Source organism: Brassica napus, chromosome C4 (genome assembly GCF_020379485.1).
Source record: "Brassica napus cultivar Da-Ae chromosome C4, Da-Ae, whole genome shotgun sequence".
NCBI lineage: Eukaryota > Viridiplantae > Streptophyta > Magnoliopsida > Brassicales > Brassicaceae > Brassica > Brassica napus.
In genome coordinates this window covers 43,317,140-43,340,691 of record NC_063447.1, presented here as the reverse complement: position 1 = coordinate 43,340,691, position 23,552 = coordinate 43,317,140, and the positions used below count along the sequence as shown (strand labels likewise).

Below are 23,552 nucleotides of genomic sequence, written 5' to 3'. Positions count from 1 at the left end.
TCCCGCAGCCATCATTACTCCAATCTGTCTCTCAATCTCGGACTTCTGAGCCTGCGGATATCGGAAAGGTCTCACACTTACCGGACTAGCCCCCTCTTTCAGCGTGATCGCGTGTGTCTTGCCTCGAGCTGGAGGTAACCCCTTAGGCTCTGCAAAGACTTCGCTATAATCATTGAGTACGCTTTCCCACACCTCCGGGTAGCTTTCAACTCCTTTTATTACTTCAGTTGGTAACCCCGCATACTCTACTAACATACCTTCCCCCTCTTTATCCAACGTCTTCCATAAAGTCTTCAGTGATACTTCTGCGGTATGAAGACTAAGGTCTCCGTGTAGCGTTACAGTAGTGTCTTCGAGTAGGAACTTCATCCACTGTGACTTCCAATTGAATCTCGTCTCTCCTAGCGTGTCTAACCACTGAACCCCCAAAATTACATCAGCGATCCCCAACTCCAATGGTAGGTAACTCGTCTCTACCACACACCCTGGTAACTGTAGTGTTACTCCTTCCACAACTCCTTTGCCTTTCATTCGCACACCTCCCGCCACTAGTACTCCGTAGCTGACGGTGTCCTTCGCCTCCAACTTCAGTTTTCTCATCAATGCCTCCGAGATAAAATTATGCGAAGCCCCGCTGTCGACGAGGACTACCACCTCCTCCTCCCTGATTCGACCGCGGAGTTTGAGCGTTCGCGGCGAAGGCATTCCAACCACCGAGTTGGCTGACAACTCCGCCACCTCGGCTTCTCCGTCGTCCTGACCCTCTTGTGCTTCCTCTGTCAGATCCTCCATTCCTCCCTCCTCTTGAATCACCAACACTGTCAACTCCTTCTGAGAGCAAACGTGAGGATAGATATACTTCTCATCGCATTTGTAACAGAGACCCTCTGCTTTCCATTTCTCCACCTCCGCCGGTGTCAGTTTACGGTAAGGAGGTTTCAGGCGGTTATGATTGCCTTGGGGTCGATTCGATGGTGATTTAGCCATCGTCGTCTGTTGGGCTTGCGATGGATTAGATTTTGAGTTATTGGGCTTTGTACTGGTCTGTCGGCCCATCGTAGAGTTTGGGCTAGCCCCCTTACTGAAGTTAGGTTTTGGAGAGGTTTCTCCCTTCGTCGGACTCGTCTCCGGAGTTTCTCCCGTTTCCCACTCCTCCACCAACTTCGCCGTGTCCATCATCTTCCTCAGAGTTTTCGTCTCGTACAACAGCGCCAATCTCACTCCTGCGCGTATCTTAGGTTTTAACCCGTTCATAAACGCCATCTCTAGCACGTTGTCTGCGATTCCGACGGCGTTAGTTGCTAACGCGATAAAATCCCGACAATACTCTTTCACTGTACCCTCCTGTTGTAACCTCAACAGTTTTTCTCCAGCTGATACGTCTCTAGTACCTGAGTATTGCTCCAGTACCCGAAACTTCAACTGGTCCCAATCGACGAACGCGTTTCTGTCGCGCTCCCACCGGTACCATAGCAGTGCGTCTCCGGTGAAGCACATCCTCACCGCTCGCAGTTTTTCATCCTCATTGAAATCGTCGAGCTCAAAGTACTGCTCTACTCTTAACACCCAGCTGTCCACATCTTCTCCATCAAAGAGTGGGATCTCCAGTTTTTGCGACAGAGCCTGGTTCCACAGTAGATGGTTTCCCTCCGTTCTATCCGATCGTGGCCCCAACATTGACGGTCGGTTAGATCCGTCAGATCCAAGGACCGACGGGCTTCCCCCGTCGTTTGGACCTTTAGACCCTCCTGGTCCACCCGTTCCTCCGATCTTCAACACCTCCGCAGGTGCAGAGACCTCAGCTGTCTCTTGTTTCTTCCCTTTGTCTACCTCCCATGCCTTTCTTTTTGCCTCATCTTCGTCTTGGAAACGTTTCTCCAAACGTTCCAGAAGACTCATCTGCTTTTGAATCGTAACCAAGGACTGTTCCATCACCGTAACCCGCTCCGTTTCCTGACGATGTTCACGCCCTTGTTCGGTCACCAACGTCGTCAGTTTTCCCAAGTCGTACTGCAGTTGCTCCAAGGTTTGTTCCAGATCTGCTTTCTTTGGTGGCATGATTCCCGATTTCGAAATGGCTCTGATACCACTTTGTTACGGTTTAGCCTTCCAATTTGTAAAGCAAGAAGGATATGGAAAAAGAGATTTGTATTGAAAATAAAAGATAACGGTTACAAGGATTCTTTCTCTCTAAATCATGAACACTCTCTCTCACTCATGAACATGACATGATGATCAATCCTTTGATGCCCTCTACGCACACACTTTCGTGACTTATAAGGAGATATTCCTTTCGTCACACAAAGGTTCCTGATCCAACATCCCATGTGCGCCAGTCCCCTTTGTTTTATTGACACGTCGACTCTCTACTCTCGACTTGCTTGTTCTCCAAGTAGTCTCTTTATTTGGGCTCTACTATTCCTTAGTGAGCCTTTACTGCAGCTTACGACCCTTCCTCTGATACTGATAGAGGATTTGAGGACGAAGCTCTTCCTCTGTAACAATGCCATTGTGATTAGGCATGTCATGCCGAAATTCTTATGGAAGTTGCAAAACCGGATGGAATTGGGACAAGAGAAGACGTTGATAGAAGCGGGTGCCACTTTTGATCGAATCTGCGCGAAATATATATCTGCAAAGAGAGAAGAGATAAGATCACAAGGATTTGATCATGATCATTCAAATGGAGAAAGTGAGGATCTTTTGACATCACACATAAAGCTAGATACAAGCAAGTATGAGCTCTTGAAACCAAACGATGATAAGTTCCTTAGAGACACCATTTTAACTTTCATTGCCGCAGGGAGGGATACCATTTCCACTGCTCTCACTTGGTTTTTCGGGCTCCTCCTAAAACACCCTTACGTGGAAGCCAAGATTCACCAAGAGATCAACACAAATCTACCAAAATCCAGAAGTAGTCAAGAGAGGCCATGGTCGGCTATTGATCGCAAAGCTTATCTGAACAAGTTGGTGTATCTACATGGGGCGTTGTGTGAAGCAATGAGGCTCTATCCACCAGTTCCGTTCCAGCGCAAGTCTCCTATAAAATCAGATGTACTTCCAAGTGGGCACAAAGTCGATGCAAACTCTATCATTATCATCCCTATCTATGTGTTAGGGAGGATGAGATCTGTATGGGGAGATGACACATTGGAATTCAAGCCGGAGAGATGGATTTCAGAGACAGGAGGGTTGAGACATGAGCCTTCCTTCAAGTTCTTAGCGTTTAACTCTGGCCCAAGAACTTGTCCTGGTAAGCATTTAGCTATGACTTCAATGAAGGCCATAATTGTGGAGATATTACAACACTATGACGTTAAGCTCATCGAAGGACAGAAGATTGAGCCAAAACCTAGACTTGTTCTTCAGATGAATCATGGGCTTAGAGTCACGCTTACTAAGAAATATTCATCTTGAAATAATAATCTTATAGTTGCTCCAAAAATCTATCTTGTGTATTGTAAAAAATAAGGTAAATATGTAATGTCATGTTGCCCCCGGTCTTTGGATCATTTTATATGTTCAAGGTCTTGTTTATATAGTTTCCCAAGGTCAGCCGTACGTATTGCCATTTTTCTGTTGATTTTGAGCTCCTATGTTTCCGTATTTCCTCCGATCTTTCCTTGTTATTATTTTTTTTTTGACAACGAAAGGCTATTCTATTACTCAATCTTGAGGTGGTCTGGGTAGCTAGACCGGAATAGAACAACCAATAAAACATAAATCTCTATGGAACGACCTCGCAGTCTTAGCTATAAAGTCTGAAATATGGTTTGCGCTCGTGGGATGTGAGTGATCTTGAAGTCCGGAAAGTATATCTTCAGAGTCTCTATCTTTTCCAATTCTGTTGCAAAGCTTGGCCAGACGTGAGGCTCCTTAATCATAGCGATCAAATCTTTGCAGCCTGTTCCAAAACTCTGACTTGTTGAATGCTGAATCATATTCTCCATCGCCCATCGTAGCGCTTCCACTTATGAATGCAATGCAGACTCTCGTCTCGGGTGATTCCGGGTGCCCATAAGTTGAACCTTCTCCAAACTATCCATCAATACACATCCACATCCACTGAATTGTGATGAAGATGTCCAAGACCCATCTATCATGCATATATTACCCAAGCTTAAGACTTGGGGTTCCTCAACATTTTGAACTTGTGGAATAGGTGCACCGTCTCATTAGCGTCGAACCATGCTTGGCATTCACTCTCTGCATAGCGAACTAGCTCAAGTGGGTCTCGGTCTATTCCCCTAAAGAGCTTATCATTTCGGGCCTTCTAAATATACCAGATTATCCAAGGATAAGGGTCCATGTCTAGTCCTGGCTCGACAATGCTTTTCTTCCTCCAGAATAGATAATCCATATTAGCATAGACACTCGGCACCGGAAAGATATTTGGACTTGTTGGTGTTGCTGATAGGGCCCAAGCATGTATGGCTGGTGGGCATTCGAAGATTGCATGAGTAATAGATTCTTCTGGTTCTCCACATCTCGGGCAATAGTTATGACATCTCGTATTGCGCCGTATCAAATTTCTCGTTACTGCCACATGACCTGTTATCAATTGCCATATAAGATGACATATTTTCTGAGGCGCTTTTATCTTCCAAGCAAAGGCTTGAAGCTTTGTTATGTTGGGCTCCATTACTTCCTTCTCTTCTTCAGCCTTCAATAAATTTCGAGCTACCCAATATCCAGATTTAACGGTGTACTGACCATTTTTAGTGTAGCTCCAACAGAAAGTGTCCCGACGATGAGCTGAGCTTATGGCCAAGCTTCTTATAAAAGGTATATCCATAGGGGCAACATAATCCTCCAATAGTCGAATATCTCATTCCTTCGATTCCTGATCAATAAGATCGCTGACTCTCATATTCGGATGCAAAACTGGGGCTGTAGGGCGAGCCGGTCTAACTGGTATTGTAGGGATCCAAGGATCCTCCCACACCTTGACCTCATATCCAGAATGTACCTTATGTCTAATTACCAATAGCAGTAGCTTCCGAGCAGCTGAAATACTGGTCCACACATAGGATGGGCTGCTTACAGAGATTATTCTCAAAGGAGAACTCATGTTGTAGTACCTTCCCTTTAACACGCGAGCCACTAACGAATCAGGGTATTGAATTAGCCTACATAGTTTTTTTGCTAGTAAAGCCAGGTTGAACTCATGGATCATACGGAAACCAATCCCACCCTCCTCCCTTGGTAAACAGATCTTTTCCCATTTGGCCCAATGAATTCCTCTCTTTGGGGGATTTGAACTCCACCAAAATTGTGCAATGGCACTTGCGAGATTTTCACATATCTCCAGCGGTAGCAGAAATGTAGACATAACATATGTCGGAAGAGCTAGCAAAATGGATTTAATCAAAACTTCATTTCCTCCTTTGGAGAGCCATCTACTCGTCCATCCGTTCACTCTATTCATCAGTTTGTCTTTGAGAAATGCAAAGAGTTTACATTTAGATCCGCTAATATCCTTTGGAATTCCTAAGTACGTCCCCATACCTCCTTCGTTTTGTATTCCAAGCGTATCTTTGATCTACTGTCTAACATTTGCTCCAATCCTCTTACCAAAGAGTAGAAAGGATTTGTCAAAATTGATACATTGACCTGAGGCTTGTCCATATATCCTGACTACTTTCATCACTTCTCCGCATTCACGGGGCTCCGCCTTACAGAAGAAAAGGCTATCATCAGCAAAGAAAAGGTGTGATACCGAGGGACACGCGCGTGTAACGCGCATGCCCGTTATCTTCTCTTGGTTCTCTGCATGATTAAAAAGGCGAACGAGCGCTTCCGTGCATAGAATAAAGATGAAAGGAGACAAAGGATCTCCTTGTCGAAGACCTCTCCCAGGAACAATATTTCCCCTTGGTTGATCATTCATAAGAACTTTATACTTAACCGAAGTATAACAGCGATGAAGAGGAGTCAACAGGTGATGTATAAACAATACTATTTTTCTCCAACACCAGGAGTGATAAAACCCTTCTCTTCACTACAAGAAAAATGGGCTTTACTAGCGGACGAAAAACGTTATCTAACGATTCAACAGCGGTTTAAGGAACGCTGTATCATCGCCCGTCATAGTAGGTATGGCACATTAGATAACACTTTTTTGCGGTGCTATCGTTTCTTCGGAATCGATAGCGCTTTTGTATTTGCAATAGTACCTATTTAATAGTGCGTCATTAATGTTATTAGTTATATTATTAACAGCGTTTTTGAGAAGTTATTTTTAATTCATATATAGCAATTAATAGTTCATGCTATATATATTACTTTGAAATTATAGCAGCTAATATTGATGCTATTATATAGCATATTTAAATAATTATAATATTTATATATTTCATTTTATAATTTATATATATATTTATTTATTTTTATATAGACTCGATTTTTTTTTTCAGATTCAACATTAAAACATTCTTGTCAAATATTACAAAAGTAGAGAAATCAACATTGGTAGTTCAATGTGTGCTGCAACTAGCATAATAGCATAACAAGTTCAAAACCAACAGATCTTTCTTACAATAAAACAAGCTTGTCATTTGGCCAAGCCACCGTGCTTCCAACTGCATCACCAATGAATTCAATTTCTGAGTTTGGCCTCCACACTCGTGCCCCATCGTACTCGGAAACCTCTACCCAAACCTTAGAAGCATTGGGACCTAAAGGGACGAAATGCACCTTCTCTGCTGGATCAGTTGAGAACACACGACCTAAAGCTACTCTGTGTCCAAAGTTATTACAGTCCAAGAGAGCACACTTCTGTTTACCACCTTTGCTGCTACAACCACTGTTGTTACTACCACTCTACAATGAAAGACAATAACAAAGAAAATCAACACAATCATCGTTGAATCCAACTATCATCTAAACAGATGTTCATATACCAACAAGAATCACACTACTTTAGTTAAGTAATAAATAAGATGTTTCAGAAACAATACCAATTATCCCATGTAGGGCATCACCCATCTTGGTCATTTCAGGAGTAGGTCTCCAAATAAAAGCATCAGATTTCACAACCAAATCCACTCTAAGAATTGCAGCATTCGGTCCTAGCGATACTTGGTTTACTAGTTCAACAGGATCAGTCGACAACAATACACCCTCAGCAATTAATTCTTTTTCTGATTTCCAGTAGTCAAAGATTTGAACTTTTCCAAAAGACGCATCAGTAGGCTGAATCATTAAAAAATGATAAATTTCAGTAGTCATGTATTCAATGTATATTAGGGAAGATCTTAACAATATATAATTACCTCTGATCCGGTGATGTTACCATTGCTTGATAAGTCAATATCATCGTCCAGGATTATCTTATAAGCTGGCCATGCAATTTTCACTCCAACTGCCTGAGCAATCCTAGCACAAGTTGTTGTAGGTCTCCATATAGATGTTGTTTCTACTGAGACAGACTTCACTACTACAGCAGCCGCATTTGGACCCAATGGAATTCGACCAATCTTATAATAAGGTTCACTAGAGTGGTATTCTCCTTCAGCAACAATGACATCATCATTTGAAACCCAATCAAGTAGTTGGCACCTTATTCCTCCCTTGCTAATATCACTTACTTCATAACTAGAACGATAATCGTTTTTTTTCTAACACAGACAGAAATAAACAAGATTCTTAAAACCAGATAGCACTTAAAAGGCTATATAGTCAAAACTCTATTGTAAGGAAATTACCTTTTGGCCGGCTAAGTCTTTGACCACATTTTGCAAATCTTCAATCTTGTTGATTAGTTCTGCTTGCGTATCTTGAAGCTTCTGAACATGGGAGTCTCTAACATGTAAGAATGCCAACTTGGTTGCAGTAACCCCTCTCCCCTAACTTCAGTATGCAAGTTGCTTCTAATACTCATGTCTTCTAAATCTTTTCTTGCTTTGAGGCCATCCTTTGATTTCCCACTATGCATCAGAATAGATAGCAATGCATCAGAGACATTCTTCTCCACGTGCATAACATAGAGATGTTATGCCTAACAGGCATATCCTGCCATATATTTTACAAGTCTGTATGAGAACAATTATTCTAAATAACCACGAGAAGTAAAATGTTGAAAGAAAAACATACCTTTCAATAAGGTAAGTCAAAGAAAATTGATTTTTTCTTCCACCACCAGAGATCATCATCTTCTTCGTACTCGTCAGCTGAAACAACATCATCCTCATCTCCTGTTGTCCTTTTTCGCTTACTCTTCTTACTTAACTTTTTCCCAAAGTTTGTTTTTAAAATCCTTAAAACTATCACAGATTTCAGCACCACTCTGAATCCTATTTGCAGTACCAAGCTCCACCGTGTTGTCAAACCATCTTTTCCTTCTTCTATAAGGATGATTAGGCATGAGATGCTTCCTGTTCCCCATGTAAACGTGTTTGCGACTAAACTTTAGCCACCTATGCGGTGTATCCTTGCCATAGACATTACAGGCTTGCTTCCCCTTCACTTTACAGCCAGCTAATGTACCTAAACCAGGATAGTCAGTGATACTCCACATCTACATAGCTCTAAGATTGAAACTCTCCTTCTTAAACGGATCACACACTGCCATACCTTTTGTCCACAAACTCTTCAGGTCCTCTATCAGTGGCTGGAGATAGACGTCAATGTTGTTGCTTAGTGCGGTTGGGCCAGGTATCAACATTGTTAACATAATGTTCTCGGATTTCATGCACTGAGTCGGACCCATGTTATAGTTGACTAAGAGAACAGGCCATGTGCTATACTTGGTGTTCTGGATGGAGAACGGATTCATGCCATCAGTAGAGATACCTAGTCTTAGGTTTCTTGCTTCAGCAGCAAACTCCGGCCATTTGCTGTTAATCTGACCCCAAGTCACTGAATCCACTGGATGTCGCATAGTTCCATCGGTAGAAGCATTTTAGGAATGCCAACACAAGTCCTCCGCCAAACGCTTTGATCTAAACATTCTTTTGAACCTGTCTTTTATCGGAAAATACCTAAGCACCTTAGCCGGAATCCCTTTCTTCTCTTCACCAGTATGCTTATCTTTCTCCCATCTTGATTCACTGCATCTTGGACAGCTGAACGAATCCTCATACTTCTTCCTGTACAAGATACAGTCGTTCTTGCAGGCGTGGATGACATCATACCCAAACCCAAACTGTTTCAGAAATTTCTTAACCTCATCTGTAGAATTAGGTAGCACATTCTCCTTCGGAAGCATGTCATGAATTAACGCCAATAACTGATCAAAATAGCTCTCATACATCCCACTTTTGACGTTAATCCTGTAGAGTCCCATGATCGCAGCAACCTTCGTGTATTTAGCACACTGAGAGTACAACGGAGTTTCTGCATCCTCCAATTTTTTTCTGAACTCAGCTTCTTCTGGTCTGTCAATACCCGCAAACGCCTTTGCACTCTCCTGCTGAGCTGACTGATGGTCTTCACTTGCCATGAAAGCTGTTCTAAACAACTCATACGCCTCATTCTCAGACGAGTTGATATCACATGGCTTATTAGGCCTTATATCTCCGTGTTTAGACCAGAATTTACAAATCTTGTACTTCGGATCCATCCCTCTAATCACAAGATGCTCAAAAACTGTATCACTAGACTGATGGCAGACATTGCGGCAATCAACACAAGGGCAAAACATTTCAGCTGGAACACCTAAACGGCTCGATGAAGAAGACACAAAGTCACTGGCTCCTTTCTCATACTCAAGGCTATTCATGTCAAGTTACCACAAGTGAGAGATATACAGTTTAGCATAATGAGATATACAAAACGAGAAATTAATAGAGTGTGAAGTGAAGTTAATACCTTGGTAACCAAACCCAAGATTTATCCATGTTTCAGCTCCAAACCAAGTTTACATACAAGAGATTAACTTTATCAACCCACAAAGAACAAAACAGAACGAGAGTTCTTAAATGGTTTTGTTACTAATTTTACCTGATAGATTTCTTGAACTTTGATTTGACCTAGCTACAAAAGAAGACAACGGTGTTAATAAACCCAGCAAATTATAATCTTCATTGAGAAACCTAAAGAGCACAAAAACGATACCTTAATCGAAAACTCTGGAACGATATCTCCCTGCAACAGAGAGCACAAAAACGAATCAATTAAACATGCAATTAAATCACTACTACGAAAGAGATAAACGGTTAACAATCGGAATTGGAGACAATGTGAGAAAACCCGAGTTCACCTTCGACTGATTGGAGATGGATTTCGATCAGAGGGGACGTGATTTTGCCGATTCTTGATGAGATAAGTAAAGAGCTTGATAATTGAGAGTGAGATTTGATGTGAGCTAGATTCAGAGAAATGAGAGGTTTTGGTTTCAGATTATCGATCGAATGGAGGAAATGGGGGAGACACAAACGAGAGATGGGAGAACCCTAATTTTTGGGGGTTTCTATTTTTTATTTGGAGCTTAATTGATTTTAGGAGTCAAAAATTTTCTAAGTGTCGCGGGCATTACCGCGCTAACTAAAGATAACAGTTTTATGTTTCTTTGCTATAATACATAAGCGCCTCCTTCAAAACCGTACGATTATTTTAATTTTTTAAGTCGACATTCGAACATAGCGTCTCGTAAAAGGCAAACGCTATGTTTAAAACACGGGTATCGAAAACATAGCATAATCGTAAAAAACGCTATTCTGGTATGCTATTAAAACCCATTATTCTTGTAGTGCTTATTAAGTTGACTACTTTGTATACTTTCAGAACTATTTCATTTGTTTTATTCAATGTTTCCGCAATGATTTCTGAACATTATTTTACGAAAGATTATCTCGTAGATTTTCTTACGAGAGTTTTCTCACGGAAACTTTCCAAATTTTGTTTAATGGAAGATAATGTCATAAAACTCGTCATTTCACGTAAAAAAACTTCGGAAAGAACGTTTTCCGAGCATCTCATGTATGGATAATGAGTTTTTTTATTCCTTGTCCGGGATGAAATATACGAAGTTTGTTCTTTATCCTTATTCAAATGAACTTTGTTTATGCTGTGTAGTTTCTTCAATATTTTCGGCTCATATTTGCTTAAGACACAATTTTTGGAGAATTTTAACCATTGATTTTTCCATGACCGATTTTGACACAATTGTACTCTAATATTTTCAGCTTCCAATTCGATAACTTCCTCCCTCTGTTAAATTGTTACAATAAAGAGGAATCTGATATCGAAATGCAGCAATTGTAATATGGTTAATTTCAGTGCGATAATTCGAAAACAGAACAAACCAAAAACTGAAAAACCCAACCCTTTTAACTCGAAAAACGAATGCCCAAGACTACTCAATAGAATGGATTGAAGAAGGAAATGATCTTAATAGTCAACTAGGATAAGACCTGCGCTATGCGCATGGTGAATTTATATGAAAATTATTTAAGAAATATCGTATGGAAAAATAAAATTTATATTCTTGATCGAATTAATATTTTTGGCCCTTAAACAATTTTTTTAAAAAATTGTTGTTAATTACATAATTTTTTTAACTGATGAGCTGATCTCATTTATAAAAATATTAGGTCAAAAAATTACTTATCGCATAAGAACCTAACGTTTAGGCCGAAGAATCTCAGACTTACTATTTAGTTACAAAGAAACTATGTCAGCTCGGTTTTATATCATGATTTAGCAATTTAAAAATTAATTATGGTCTTGAGAAGTTTACGTTCACGTGCCAATCCTATATATCTTCAATATTTTTCTCATTTTTGTGTCGTTTTTTTTATTTTGGTTATTGCTCGATATAAATATTGTTTTTTGAGTTTATTCTCATTTCGTTATTTTGTTTTGGTCTGAGATTTAGAAAATGTTTAAGATTTAAAATTATTAAAGAGATACATACTTAGGTTAAAATCTGCGCCTTGTGCAGAATAAATATTTTATATTTATTACTTATTTATATTTTTCTGCATATTATGAAATAATAAAATAATAATTATATATTAAATAACTAAAAAATCAGTTACTATTATGTAATAAATTGGCGTGCACATATAAATCAAACGGTCACTCTTGTTTATTCACAATCATTTTATGGTAAATAAATCAAAACAATCAATCGTATCTATCATATATGATATATATAATTAAATTTAAATGATATTAACATAGATATATAGTATACTTTTAATGTGGATATTTATTAAATGAGATTTCTACTCATATGATTTTATGATTATTTGCATATTTGTGTGACAAAAATTTACACCAACGATTTTTTTTGTAATGTGGTATGTTTAGTGGCTTCAATAATTTATAATCATTTAAAAAAAAATAATGAAGATTTCAAAAATTAAAATATTAAGTTTTCAATATATGTTCAACGAAGATATCAAAATATAAGTATGTATTTTCATATGATGTATAGATTAATTTAAACGATATAAAATATATATATATTAAAATAAACACCTATTAAAATAAAATTAATTATTCATATTATTTTATAATCATTGTATTTTATTATAGAAAAAAAAATTAAACCACAAATGTTTATGTGAGACTTTTAATTGTTTTAATAATTTATACTCGTTTTGAAAAATATAAAAAAAATCTAAATTTAGAAAATGTAAAATTCTATTATGACTAATGTAATTGTGTATTATTTTAATAATAAATAATTAAAAAAATAATAGAAAGTATACAGATTGGTAGGAAATCTTTATTATTTAAAATAATTAATTGTCATATATATCTTAATCACATTGTAATTCCGTAGGTTTTATTTAAGGAAATAATATATAATAATTTCAATTTGAAATGAATGGTCCATAATATATATACTATATAATATAACATTTCCTAGCAATTTAATTTTAGACTAACAAAATTTTCAATTTATTTTCAAGCCGCCACGTAAGCAAAATTAGCGTTATAATCATGTGACAACTCGGTATGACATTTTTTAATTAGTACAAATTACGTGTTATAACTTTTTAAATGTTTCTTTATTAATAAATAGGAGATTATTTCATTGTATTCGCAAGGAAAAAGAATTACAATGGAAAAAGCGGAGTATACGATTTCATCACACAATTAATTGCATGTTGGTCAAACAAACTAGTAAACTTTCCCAATATTTGATATCTTATAGTCAATCTTTCTAAACTTATCTTTTCTTTTGTTTGACCGATGACTAGTACTAGAACTCATTTCACTGCTATTTATCTACCCGAATCAAAGGTCTCTTCAGCTCTTACACAATCCAAACCTACAAAATCAATTATTTTTTAATCTTGTCAAAAAATGAAACCCCAACAAATCAAAGTCATGTTTTTCTTGTTAGCTGTAATCTCAGCCTTAATCGTCCAAATATTGGGAGTCCAAAATGTTCAGCCGAATACGACGTTATTATGTCCCAAGAAAACGGCTTTAGATACAGTGGCTGGATGTTTCGAGGCTGTGAAATTAGCATCTGGTAATGATACCAGATTGCTAACAAGAGAGTGTTGCCAAGCAGTGAAAGCACTTCCTGAATGCCTCTTGATTGTCTATCCTACCAGAGCTTTAAATACATTAATCTTTAAAGCCATATGTGTTAAAAAGTTCCCTGGATCTACTTTATAATCTTTGTGTTATCTTTTTAACGAGATATTAAATAATTAGTAAAATATAATTTATAATTCTATGAAGAGAATCTTACTCCTTCCGTTTCTCCCTCCGTTTCTTATTGTACGTAGTTAAAGAAAAAAAATTTTGTTTCAAAATATAAGTAGTTTTTAAATATTTAGATAACTTTTACATTTATTGGATATAGTGTAACCAATAAAATAATATCAATGTTTTATATAATTGGTTGAACTAATTAATTAAATATTTTTTTTTTAAATACTAATTTTTTTAATATTAGTGTTTTTAATCTAAACTAGTTATATTGTCAAACGGAGGGAGTATCATTTTACAAATCCCAAACAATCATCGGGCTTGATGAATGTTTCATTGTCCTTTCGCTTTCTTCGAGGACCATGTTCATGATCTTATTATACTCCGAATTCTCCGAAACTCTCATGATCTATAAGCAATATTCCGAATTCTTACAAAAACAATAATTAGCAGAGGAAAAAAATAATTCCCCATTTATGGTTTTGGATGCCTTAAGTCTGTAATCATTGCTTTGTTTCTAGTAATTTACTGTCGACCGTGTAAGTTATTATCAAGATTTTTTTTCATCTCTTTACTGTAAAATATTTTTGTGAATAGATGTGATCGTATAATGAATTTGATATTCATGGGTCTAAATGGAAAGGTATGTGAAAATTAGGGGTAGATATGTCGGCTTTTTTTTTGGTTTCTTTAATCTTCAATGTACTATATACTGATTTTTATGTGTTTGAATCAGTGTTTTTAAAACCGGACCGGAAGCTGAACCGGAAATATTTTTGGTCACGGTTCAATATGGTTCGACCGGATCAAATCTGGTTCAATAATATGGTTTAATATTTTTTTTAGTATGTAAATATAAAAGTAATATTAGTAAACATGATGTATAGTTAAAATATAAATCAATTTTGAACATAAAATATTATAAATATAAATTAGTTTCTTGTTTATATGGATGATTTATAGATTTTCGATATTTTTAGTGGTTTTTATTGGTTTAATAACTTTGAAATATAATCCGGCTATGTGGTCGAACCAATTACTAGACCAGCCTGGCTATATAACCGGTTCACGGTCGAACCAGGTCCAACAATCGGGTCGGTCCGGTTTTAAAAACACTGGTTTGAATTAAATTTGGTTTGTTAAATCAAAATCCCCAGTGACGCCTTATTGGCTAAAGTGGCTGGGTGATTGATCTCGAACTCCTCTTCCATACTAGGCCAGATTCTGTTTGGAAAATACTGTCATACCAAGCAGTTTTTGGAAGCCAAAGCGCCAAAATCAGACACGGATGGCACCGAATTTTAGCGGGGCAAAAAATGCTTCAGAAGGTCTAGGATGGACATTTGGTTCGGTTGCAGACATCAAATTGGCAGGAAATGCTCCCAGCTTAAGCAACATGGCTGAGTGGCAGCAGGGCCGGCTAAGTGGGAATAACAAACAGTGGACCCGGGCCCACCTAAAACCCAATAAATTTTAATAACATAAAAGACCCATATATATATATATATATATATATATATATTCTTTTTTTCTTTTTATAACAAGTGCCTAGATTTTTTTTTCTGATACTTAGCGTCTGTGTTCGAAAACGCGCCGCGTTAACCGAGTTCTCGGCCGGACAGGTGCTGCTCGTGTGGCCACCGTAGCGAAAAGGGTCTGATCGGGGTGACCAGGCGGTGACCCGACCCGACGTTTCTCCGAGTTCAACGTAGAACTGAAGAAATCAGCGCACAAAATCTCTATTCCAAACTGTTTGAATCTAATAATATTGACCCCAGATCTCCAAAATCGAAATTAATTGACTAATTTACGCTGTAAACATCAAGAAAAGTAAAAAAAAAATGAAAGACAATCTGTATTTGGAGAAGAAACACGGCTAGGGTTGCAGAAATATTGGGGAAAGAGACAGTGGCAATAATTAATTATAATTTAATAAAGCAAAGTGTAAAAAACGAAAAATGCGATACATGTTCTTCGAACCGGCGACTTCTCGGTGTAACAAAACGTTCCTAACCACCACACCACACGCTATATATTGGCAATAGATAACATTAAATGTATAATAGTGTTAAAACTAGGCGTCGATTAATCCCCGTTTAATCTCCGCTTAATTGATTCGGCGCTAGGCCCAGGTCAACCGCACGCGTTGCGCCTAGCGAAATTTCGAACATGGCTTAGCGATCTAAATTTTTAAAAGTTAAAAATTGAAAAGGAATATAATAAATCTAGTTACTTTGTTTGAAATTTTTAATATTAGTTTTAATAATATTTTATTTATAATATTAAAATTAATTAATTAAGGGGCCTAGAAATGTTACTGTGAAAATGTTCGTTGCAAACACCAATGTGACTCTGGCGTCCTTGTCTCTTCTTTTTGATCTGTAATCGATTTATCAGAGAGAGAGACAGAGACTTTTCTAAACGTGTCATTTTAAGCTTGTTTGGTTAAATTTTAAAACAAAGAAATAGTAAACCAACTTTAGACTGCTATTTGTGAGTTTTAGTTTGTCCTTTAAAACTCTATAGGTGAAATCGTGTTTCGATCTTTCCAATTAAGGAGGGGGAGTAATAGATTTATAGTTAAATTGTGCGTAATTAGGATGAGGTTGAAAAAGATAGTGTAGATTTGTTATTATAGAGAAGTTATGGTGTGTAAATGTGTCATAAATCCTATAGAAAAAGATCTTTGTGTATTTTAAAGACACGAGGTGTTCAAAGAAAACACACATTCATGAAAGGAAAACAAAAATTTACAAATGTTTTGTATATATTTAAGAAGATTTCTTAAAATTTATATTTGTTCATATTATAACTTAAATTTAGGAAGTTACATTCATAAAAAAATATTTTGAAAACAACTTTTTTTATAATAAAAAGTTGGAAAATATATTTGAAATTTTCTAATTTTTTTTTAAAAAATAAATAAATAAATATATATATATATATATATATATATTTTGAAAACAAAATTTATATTTTATTTTTAATAAATACGAGTTAGTATTTCGAAAGATTTTCACTCAATTTTTGAATATTACTATTTAGATTTGACTAATTTTAATAGATTTTATATATTTTTCAAGAATATCGTTTATTTTAATATGAGAAAATCGGACGGACTCTCGATCAATTCCAACAAAGCCACAATTCAGATAATGGATCCAACATTGTAAACATAGCCCATAGGAAACAAATTAAGCCCAATTCACCCACGATAAAAGAAAAAAAAAGAAAAAAAAAAGGTTTTCTCCAACCTTCGTTTCCTTCGCCGTGGTGAAAGATATGGAGGCCGAGAAGATGGAATTGAAGCTGTACAACACGATGACGCAGCAGAAGGAAGTTTTCACTCCGATCAATCCCGGGAAAGTCGGATTGTACGTCTGTGGAATCACAGCTTACGATTTCAGCCACATCGGCCATGCTCGCGCCGCCGTCTCCTTCGACGTTCTATACAGGTATCTTCTTAATTAGGGTTTTAATCTCTTAGATCGATGAGGTTGATTTTGGATATATCCGATCTCTCGTAAACTTAGATTCGTGTTGTTGGTTACGCAGATACTTGAAGCATTTGCGTTATGAAGTTAATTTCGTCAGGAATTTCACAGATGTTGATGACAAGGTATTGTCTTTATGCGATTTTACTCCATTCAATGTAATTCTAACCGTGTGAAGGCTAACAATCTCGGCAGATAATCATACGTGCTAATGAGAATGGAGAGGAGCCGTTAGAGCTGAGTAATCGCTTTTGCGAGGAGTATTTGGTTGATATGGGTGCTCTTCAGTGCCTCCTTCCCACCCACCAGCCTCGTGTCAGCGACCATATGGATCACATTGTAGAGATGATTCAAAAGGTACATTGGTGTTAGTTGAAAGATGAGTAGTTGGAATTTGCAGTTATGTGTATGATCTTTATGGTTTACTGTCACAGATCATTGAGAAAGATTGTGGGTATGATGTGGACGGCGATGTCTTCTTCTCTGTCGACAAATCACCAAACTATGGTAAGTTGTCGGGTCAACTGCTGGAACATACACGAGCTGGTGAGAGAGTTGCCGTTGATTCGAGAAAGCGTAACCCTGCTGATTTTGCATTATGGAAGGTATGAGATTCGAAATCCTTTTAACTTTTTCATCTATGATGAATTGTGGTTTGAACATAATATTGTTGCAGGCTGCAAAACCTGGTGAGCCGAGTTGGGAGAGCCCGTGGGGTCGAGGAAGACCGGGATGGCACATCGAGTGCAGTGCCATGAGTGCTCACTATCTGACTCCGAAATTCGACATTCATGGTGGTGGTGCAGATTTGAAATTCCCACACCATGAAAATGAGCTTGCTCAGACATGTGCTGCGTGCGAGGATGGTGGTGTGAATTACTGGTTGCATAATGGGCATGTCACTATCAATAACGAGAAGATGGCAAAATCAAAGAAAAACTTCAAAACAATCAGAGAAGTATGTTTCTTATTTGTTCTAAAGAATAAATGAATGTTCTCATGTCTTAAACGCAGAATTGTTGACAGGTTCTTATCTTTCTTTTTTCACAATCTTTTGTAGATGACAGAAAGTTACCATCCACTGGCTCTGAGGCACTTCTTGATGAGTGCACACTACCGGTCTCCTCTGAGCTTCTCAGCGTCACAGCTGGACAGTTCATCAGAAGCTTTGTATTATGTTTATCAGGTGCAGTGCTTCAAATATGTTTTCAAAACTACTCATCAGTTTGATTAGCCTCTCTTAAGTTGTAATGATTTATATTCAATTACATCTCTAACTTGTGATATTTGTTTACTAGACATTGCAAGATCTTAATGATGCTCTCTTGCCATATCGAGAAGCAATGTCTGAAGACTCTGGAAAATCTGAACAGACTGCAGAAGCCAAAGACATCATTAACAAGCTCAAAAGTGAGTTTGAAGGAAAGATGTTAGACGATTTGAATACTGCCCATATACTGACGGGTGCCTACCAAGATGCATTGAAGTTCATCAATGCTTCCATCGGCAAGCTCAAGGTTTTCTGCTTTACTTTTCTAATCTTTTGTGCCTCTTGACATTCATAACCATTACATACCGAACTTGTCTGGTTTTGTCAAATTTTCAGAAAATGCAGAAGAAACAGAGGATGTCTCTGCTTGTGTCACTCGTTGAGATTGAGAAAGCAGCCAGGGAAGTTCTTGATGTGCTTGGTTTGCTCACTACCCTGAGCTATGCCGAGATTTTGAAAGAAATGAAACAGAAAACACTAACAAGGGCAGGATTGAGCGAAGAAGACATTTCACAAAAGATAGAAGAAAGGATAATGGCGCGGAAGAACAAAGAGTTTGAGAAAAGTGATCAGATTAGAGCAGAACTGACAGTTAAAGGAATAGCATTAATGGATATTGGGAAAGAAACTGTGTGGAGGCCATGCTTCCCTCTTCAGGCTAATTCCAGTGATTAAGCAAACAAAGAACAGAGAGATGGAGGCAAGTCAACACTTTCTTCATCTCTTTCATTCTTCTTCTTTAGCCTTTGTTTTAGACTCTCTTTATTACTCTGTTTTTAGAGTTGTCCCAGTGACTCCTAATAGACACTTGTTGCTGTTTTTGTTTGTATCTGAATATTCACAATGACAATTATTCAATTGTAACTATGTTACTTTGAATATTGCTCTAGCGCCGAACATGATCTAGATTGTTCACAATGACGGGTGTATTTAAACATCTTTCATTTCTCAAGTTTTCATCTAAAGACATTATTACAAATAAAACTCTTCATGCATGGTCAGATTGCAAGTGTGGATTTGTTCTTCTTGAATAAGGCATAAGCGTCACTGTAAATGGCGATTGCATTGGAGAAAACCGCAAGAACAATCACGAAAATGGCTAGAGACTTGTCCCTCTTTGTTGCTCGGTTATGACGATCCCTGATAAAACACGAGATACATTCAGATCATTTATAGGTTCCAAAACCAATCTATCTTATGAAGCAAATGGACTTTACTTTAAGATAACAGCAGCAGGGAATATGAAACCGATGCAGACAGAAGCTGTAGCTCCAGTGAACTGGAAAGCATCCCAAATGCTTGGAATGAAGTTTGCACCAACGAAGATGACAGCAATGAGACCGGCAGTGATAGAACCAAATCTCAGGTTTGATGTAGTAAGCGATGGAGCCTTAGGGAATAAGAGACCATCGATGTTGACCCTCAAAGGGTAAAAGACGACGGGGAACACAAGCATTAGATGAGCTGCATAGCTGAATCTGACTGCGTCATTTAGGACAGAACCAAAAGGGATTTTAAGATCGGTGTCAAAGTTTGCAAGAACATCATCAAGGGTAGATTCACCGAACAAGAGGTATCCGAAAAGGCTTGTCATTACGTAAACAGAAGAGCACACTGTCAGAGCTGATCTAACAACAGGTTTGATCTGAGTGGCGTCTTCTAGCTCGTTATGTATGTTGTGAACTGAAAACAACCAAATGGATAAGATGAGTTCTTGTTTCATTCTTGAAATGTAAAATTTAACAAGACCCGTTCTGAGTGTACCATTATAATGACAAATGTATGCGTTGACAAGCACCGGAACAACGGTGAAGAGTCTCCAGAAAGATGACAAGTCAGTGACATTTGGTAAGAGTCTAGGCATCATCAAACCACCACTGAAAAACTTCGTGACGACGATTCCCGCAGTGATGACAAGAAAAACAACGGCTAGAGCAAGTGATATTGCAGATGTGAATCTCAAAGAATCTGCAATGAAGCATAAATCAACAATATTACATAGTGTACAACCAAACATAAAGACACATTCTCCCTTGCATTCTAAGCGCATAAAATATCATATAGTAAGTTCTTATGTCAAGAAGCAAAAGCCCTTTAAAAAAGAAAACTTGAAGCTAACATTCTCTATTGCATTCTAAGATGTTATGCCTTCATCTAAGGAACTATATGCAACACAAACACAATGTTTGAAAGTACTTATGAATCTGACTTTTAGAAGAAGATGAAAGATAAATACTTACCAATCCGCTTGAAGGATGTCAATGGAGCAAAGACAAGGAGAGTTGTAATGAGAAGAACAAAAGTTCTTGTGTTCCACCAATATTCCCCAAACCATCCTTCAAGTATACCCGCATGGTGGATTCCAAATTCATCCTTTCCAGCCAATACATCACCTTCAAGCCCAACCAAAAAAAAAAAAAAACAGAGTTAACCACTAAACATTTGGAGGCCTGAGACGAATGTTTCATCTCGCTATGCCCAAGGCCGTCCTGAGATTTATGGCCTTAAAACATTTACAGACTCTATAATCAACACATATATTTTTTTTCTTAATCAGTTTGGGGTCGGTACATATATTAACCACTAAACATTTGGAGGCTGGGGTGAATGTTTCATCTTGCTATGTCCAAGGCCGTCCTGAGATTTATGGGCTTAAAACAATTAAGACCGGAGGCTCTATAATCAACACATATTTTTTCTTAATCAGTTTGGGGTCGGTACATATGTTAACCACTAAACATTTGGAGGCCAGATGCCAATGTTTCATCTCGCAATGCCCAAGACCCACCTTGGTTCTTTAATGTCAAAACCAAAGAGCAAAAGCTATAACACTATCAAGAAACTGAGACCAAGCCCGAATATAAGAAAGATGAGATAAATAATACCAATGATAATCATGTAAACGATCAAAACGCCAATGTTGCTAACAAGAACAGAAAATTGCAACACAGTCCTTCCGGTTTTGCCGAAAGAATCTTCCATCAAACCACCGTAAGATCTCGTTTTCCCTATTCTGCTGAACCTAAGCAAGAACTCAATGGTGGAATCAGTCAATATAGCCATAAGAACGATCATGGCGATTCCGGGAACAAGTCCGAGGATCTTCATCGTTGCAGGCAGTGCCATGATACCAGCACCGATGATCGTCGTTGCGAGGTTGAAAACCGCTCCGGTAAAAGAAGCTCCGTTGAATTCGTCGTGACCAATCTCGCCATCTCTCCCTGATTCCGGCAACAGTGGAGCGGTTTCATTATCTTTCTGGATTTCATCTCCAATCGACATTGTTTCGTTGACTTAGAACTGAGGAAGAAGCAATTAAAAAAGAGAGAGAATCGGAGGTGAAAGAAAAAAAGAGGGAATAGTTTCGTGATTGTTGGCGGTGAACAAATTAAAAAAGACATTTTTTGAACAAAAACATATTTCTATTAATTTTCAGTTATTTTAGATTTTTTTAAAAAATTAGTCTCAAACAATATTTTGTTTCACTACCAAAATAATATGAAAAATCATTGAATCGAGATTTATTTCAATTTTTACTATATTTTTATGGAAACATATTACCAGATAAATACATGAATGAGATTCATCTTATGGTCATTCCGAAAAACAAATTGTATTGGATAATATAATTCCTTAAACAATATCAATAATTTAATATGTTATTATATATTCTCGGTTATATAACATTACATAAACGTCCGGGTCGAAATATGGCTTTCAAATTGATTTGAACATATTTTTATCTGTAAGATGTATTTATGATTTGCTTTTCAAAAGATTTTTTAATCATATTTGGTCATATTCCAATTCTCATTTACTTTTATAGTTATCAAAACTTTGTTGATGGTGTTAACAATATAACACATATTAATTTATAAATATTGTCATGTGATTTATATTATAATATATATAGCTTTCAGTTCATTATTTGTATTCAGATATATGATTTATGTTAGTGTTTATTCGTATAGCTATTTCTAATTATATATATCATATTTGTTTAAAGAATAATATGTAGTTGTCTTAAGACACCCACCTTTTAAAAAAAGCTCAAATGCCATTTCAAATATAGAGTTTGGACTATATATTTATAGGCAACTAGGTGGTTGTCCGCGATTTCGCGGATATAAATATTTATGAAAATTATATATTATGTTTATAATTTTATAATTTTTAATAATAATCATAAATATTAAAAATAATATTTTTTATTTTAAATAGTTTGAAAATCAAAGTCTTGATATTGTATAATCTTAGAAGATTATTGAGATATAGTGTTAATTTCTATAAATTTTATTATAAGTTTTCAAAAGTTTTTTTATGACATAATTTTTGATTAATAAAAAAACAAAGATTAATAAACAAGAAGTTATTTTATAACACATTCTATTTTTTCATTATTTTTCTACCACTTTATTTTATTTAAAAGTAAAATAGTTACAAATAATTAATTAACAGTTACAACACTACGTAAAACATATGTATTTCGGCAAACATATAAAACATTAAGTATGTAAAAATATAAAAAAAACAAAGAATGCAACCAAGAATACAACAAATAAGTTTTATTATTCTTCAGTGATGTTTATATATGTATCCTTTATTTTTTCCTATTACAAAATAAACATGTCAATTTTATTATAATCAAAATAATATATATCAATAGAGTCTTAACTCTAGTCTCTTATTAATATATGTTTCTCATTTTCAATTTTTATATTATAATAAACTTTTTCATTGATTAATATTATTTTAAAAAATTTACCATATAATTTTATCATAATCAAAGCTGTAAGAATTATATTAATAGAGTATATTAACTTTAGTATCGTATTAGTATAATGTTCCAATATTTCAGTATTATATTATAATAAATATTTTCATTCATTAATATTATTTTAAAATAATTACCATATATTTTTCTGTTTTTAAATATACAAATATTTTAATCATTTCTAAAAATAATAACTCAACTATACAATCAACATTTGTCACTGAAACAACTCTTCTAAGCTTTTAGCATATTTTGCCAAAGACATTTGTTGTTAGAAGTGCTAAGATAGCCTTAGACCTGTTAGTAATGATTGCTTCCATATTATTCAACCGAAGACATTTGTTGTTTGAAATGTGTTAGTAAATGAACATTCATTTAGACATAGAGTTTGTTT

At 36.5% G+C, this 23,552-nt stretch overlaps 5 protein-coding genes across 5 annotated transcripts; 3 read left to right on the top strand and 2 right to left on the bottom strand.

Annotated features, from left to right (window-relative positions):
• Positions 1-2,325: 2,325 nt before the first annotated feature.
• LOC106409882 (alkane hydroxylase MAH1-like) lies at positions 2,326-3,420 on the top strand. Its single transcript, XM_013850432.3, has one exon. The coding sequence runs from the start codon at positions 2,326-2,328 to the stop codon at positions 3,418-3,420; it is 1,095 nt and encodes a 364-aa protein (XP_013705886.2).
• A 1,411-nt stretch (positions 3,421-4,831) lies between these two features.
• LOC125586097 (uncharacterized mitochondrial protein AtMg00310-like) lies at positions 4,832-5,509 on the bottom strand. Its single transcript, XM_048755903.1, has one exon. It carries the CDS (start codon positions 5,507-5,509, stop codon positions 4,832-4,834), a length of 678 nt encoding a protein of 225 aa, XP_048611860.1.
• A 7,292-nt stretch (positions 5,510-12,801) lies between these two features.
• LOC125585528 lies at positions 12,802-15,479 on the top strand. Its single transcript, XM_048754782.1, has one exon. The coding sequence runs from the start codon at positions 13,264-13,266 to the stop codon at positions 13,582-13,584; it is 321 nt and encodes a 106-aa protein (XP_048610739.1). The 5' UTR covers positions 12,802-13,263; the 3' UTR covers positions 13,585-15,479.
• Positions 15,480-16,822: 1,343 nt separating this feature from the next.
• Positions 16,823-19,265, top strand: LOC106410917 (cysteine--tRNA ligase 2, cytoplasmic). Its single transcript, XM_013851554.3, has 8 exons — positions 16,823-17,075; positions 17,176-17,239; positions 17,310-17,471; positions 17,549-17,719; positions 17,791-18,072; positions 18,175-18,300; positions 18,413-18,631; positions 18,721-19,265. Exons 1-8 carry the CDS (start codon positions 16,903-16,905, stop codon positions 19,057-19,059), a joined length of 1,536 nt encoding a protein of 511 aa, XP_013707008.1. The 5' UTR covers positions 16,823-16,902; the 3' UTR covers positions 19,060-19,265.
• LOC106410919 (amino acid transporter AVT6B) lies at positions 19,113-22,291 on the bottom strand. Its single transcript, XM_013851555.3, has 5 exons — positions 21,270-22,291; positions 20,625-20,777; positions 20,149-20,352; positions 19,602-20,067; positions 19,113-19,524 (listed from the first exon to the last, which is right to left on the bottom strand). The coding sequence occupies exons 1-5, from the start codon at positions 21,664-21,666 to the stop codon at positions 19,383-19,385; spliced, it is 1,362 nt and encodes a 453-aa protein (XP_013707009.1). The 5' UTR covers positions 21,667-22,291; the 3' UTR covers positions 19,113-19,382.
• Between the last annotated feature and the right edge of the window lie 1,261 nt (positions 22,292-23,552).

Excerpts from the sequence above, each read along its gene's own strand:
- LOC106410917 (XM_013851554.3), top strand. The coding sequence starts at position 16,903 with ATGGAGGCCGAGAAGATGGAATTGAAGCTGTACAACACGATGACGCAG. Across the intron at positions 18,301-18,412 it reads CTTTGTATTATGTTTATCAG|ACATTGCAAGATCTTAATGA; the intron begins GTGCAGTGCTTC and ends TTTGTTTACTAG. Across the intron at positions 18,632-18,720 it reads CTTCCATCGGCAAGCTCAAG|AAAATGCAGAAGAAACAGAG; the intron begins GTTTTCTGCTTT and ends TCAAATTTTCAG.
- LOC125585528 (XM_048754782.1), top strand. The coding sequence starts at position 13,264 with ATGAAACCCCAACAAATCAAAGTCATGTTTTTCTTGTTAGCTGTAATC.
- LOC106410919 (XM_013851555.3), bottom strand. The coding sequence starts at position 21,666 with ATGTCGATTGGAGATGAAATCCAGAAAGATAATGAAACCGCTCCACTG. Across the intron at positions 20,778-21,269 it reads CGTTTACATGATTATCATTG|GTGATGTATTGGCTGGAAAG; the intron begins GTATTATTTATC and ends TTGGGCTTGAAG. Across the intron at positions 20,068-20,148 it reads ATACATTTGTCATTATAATG|TTCACAACATACATAACGAG; the intron begins GTACACTCAGAA and ends GGTTGTTTTCAG.
- LOC106409882 (XM_013850432.3), top strand. The coding sequence starts at position 2,326 with ATGTGCGCCAGTCCCCTTTGTTTTATTGACACGTCGACTCTCTACTCT.
- LOC125586097 (XM_048755903.1), bottom strand. The coding sequence starts at position 5,509 with ATGGGGACGTACTTAGGAATTCCAAAGGATATTAGCGGATCTAAATGT.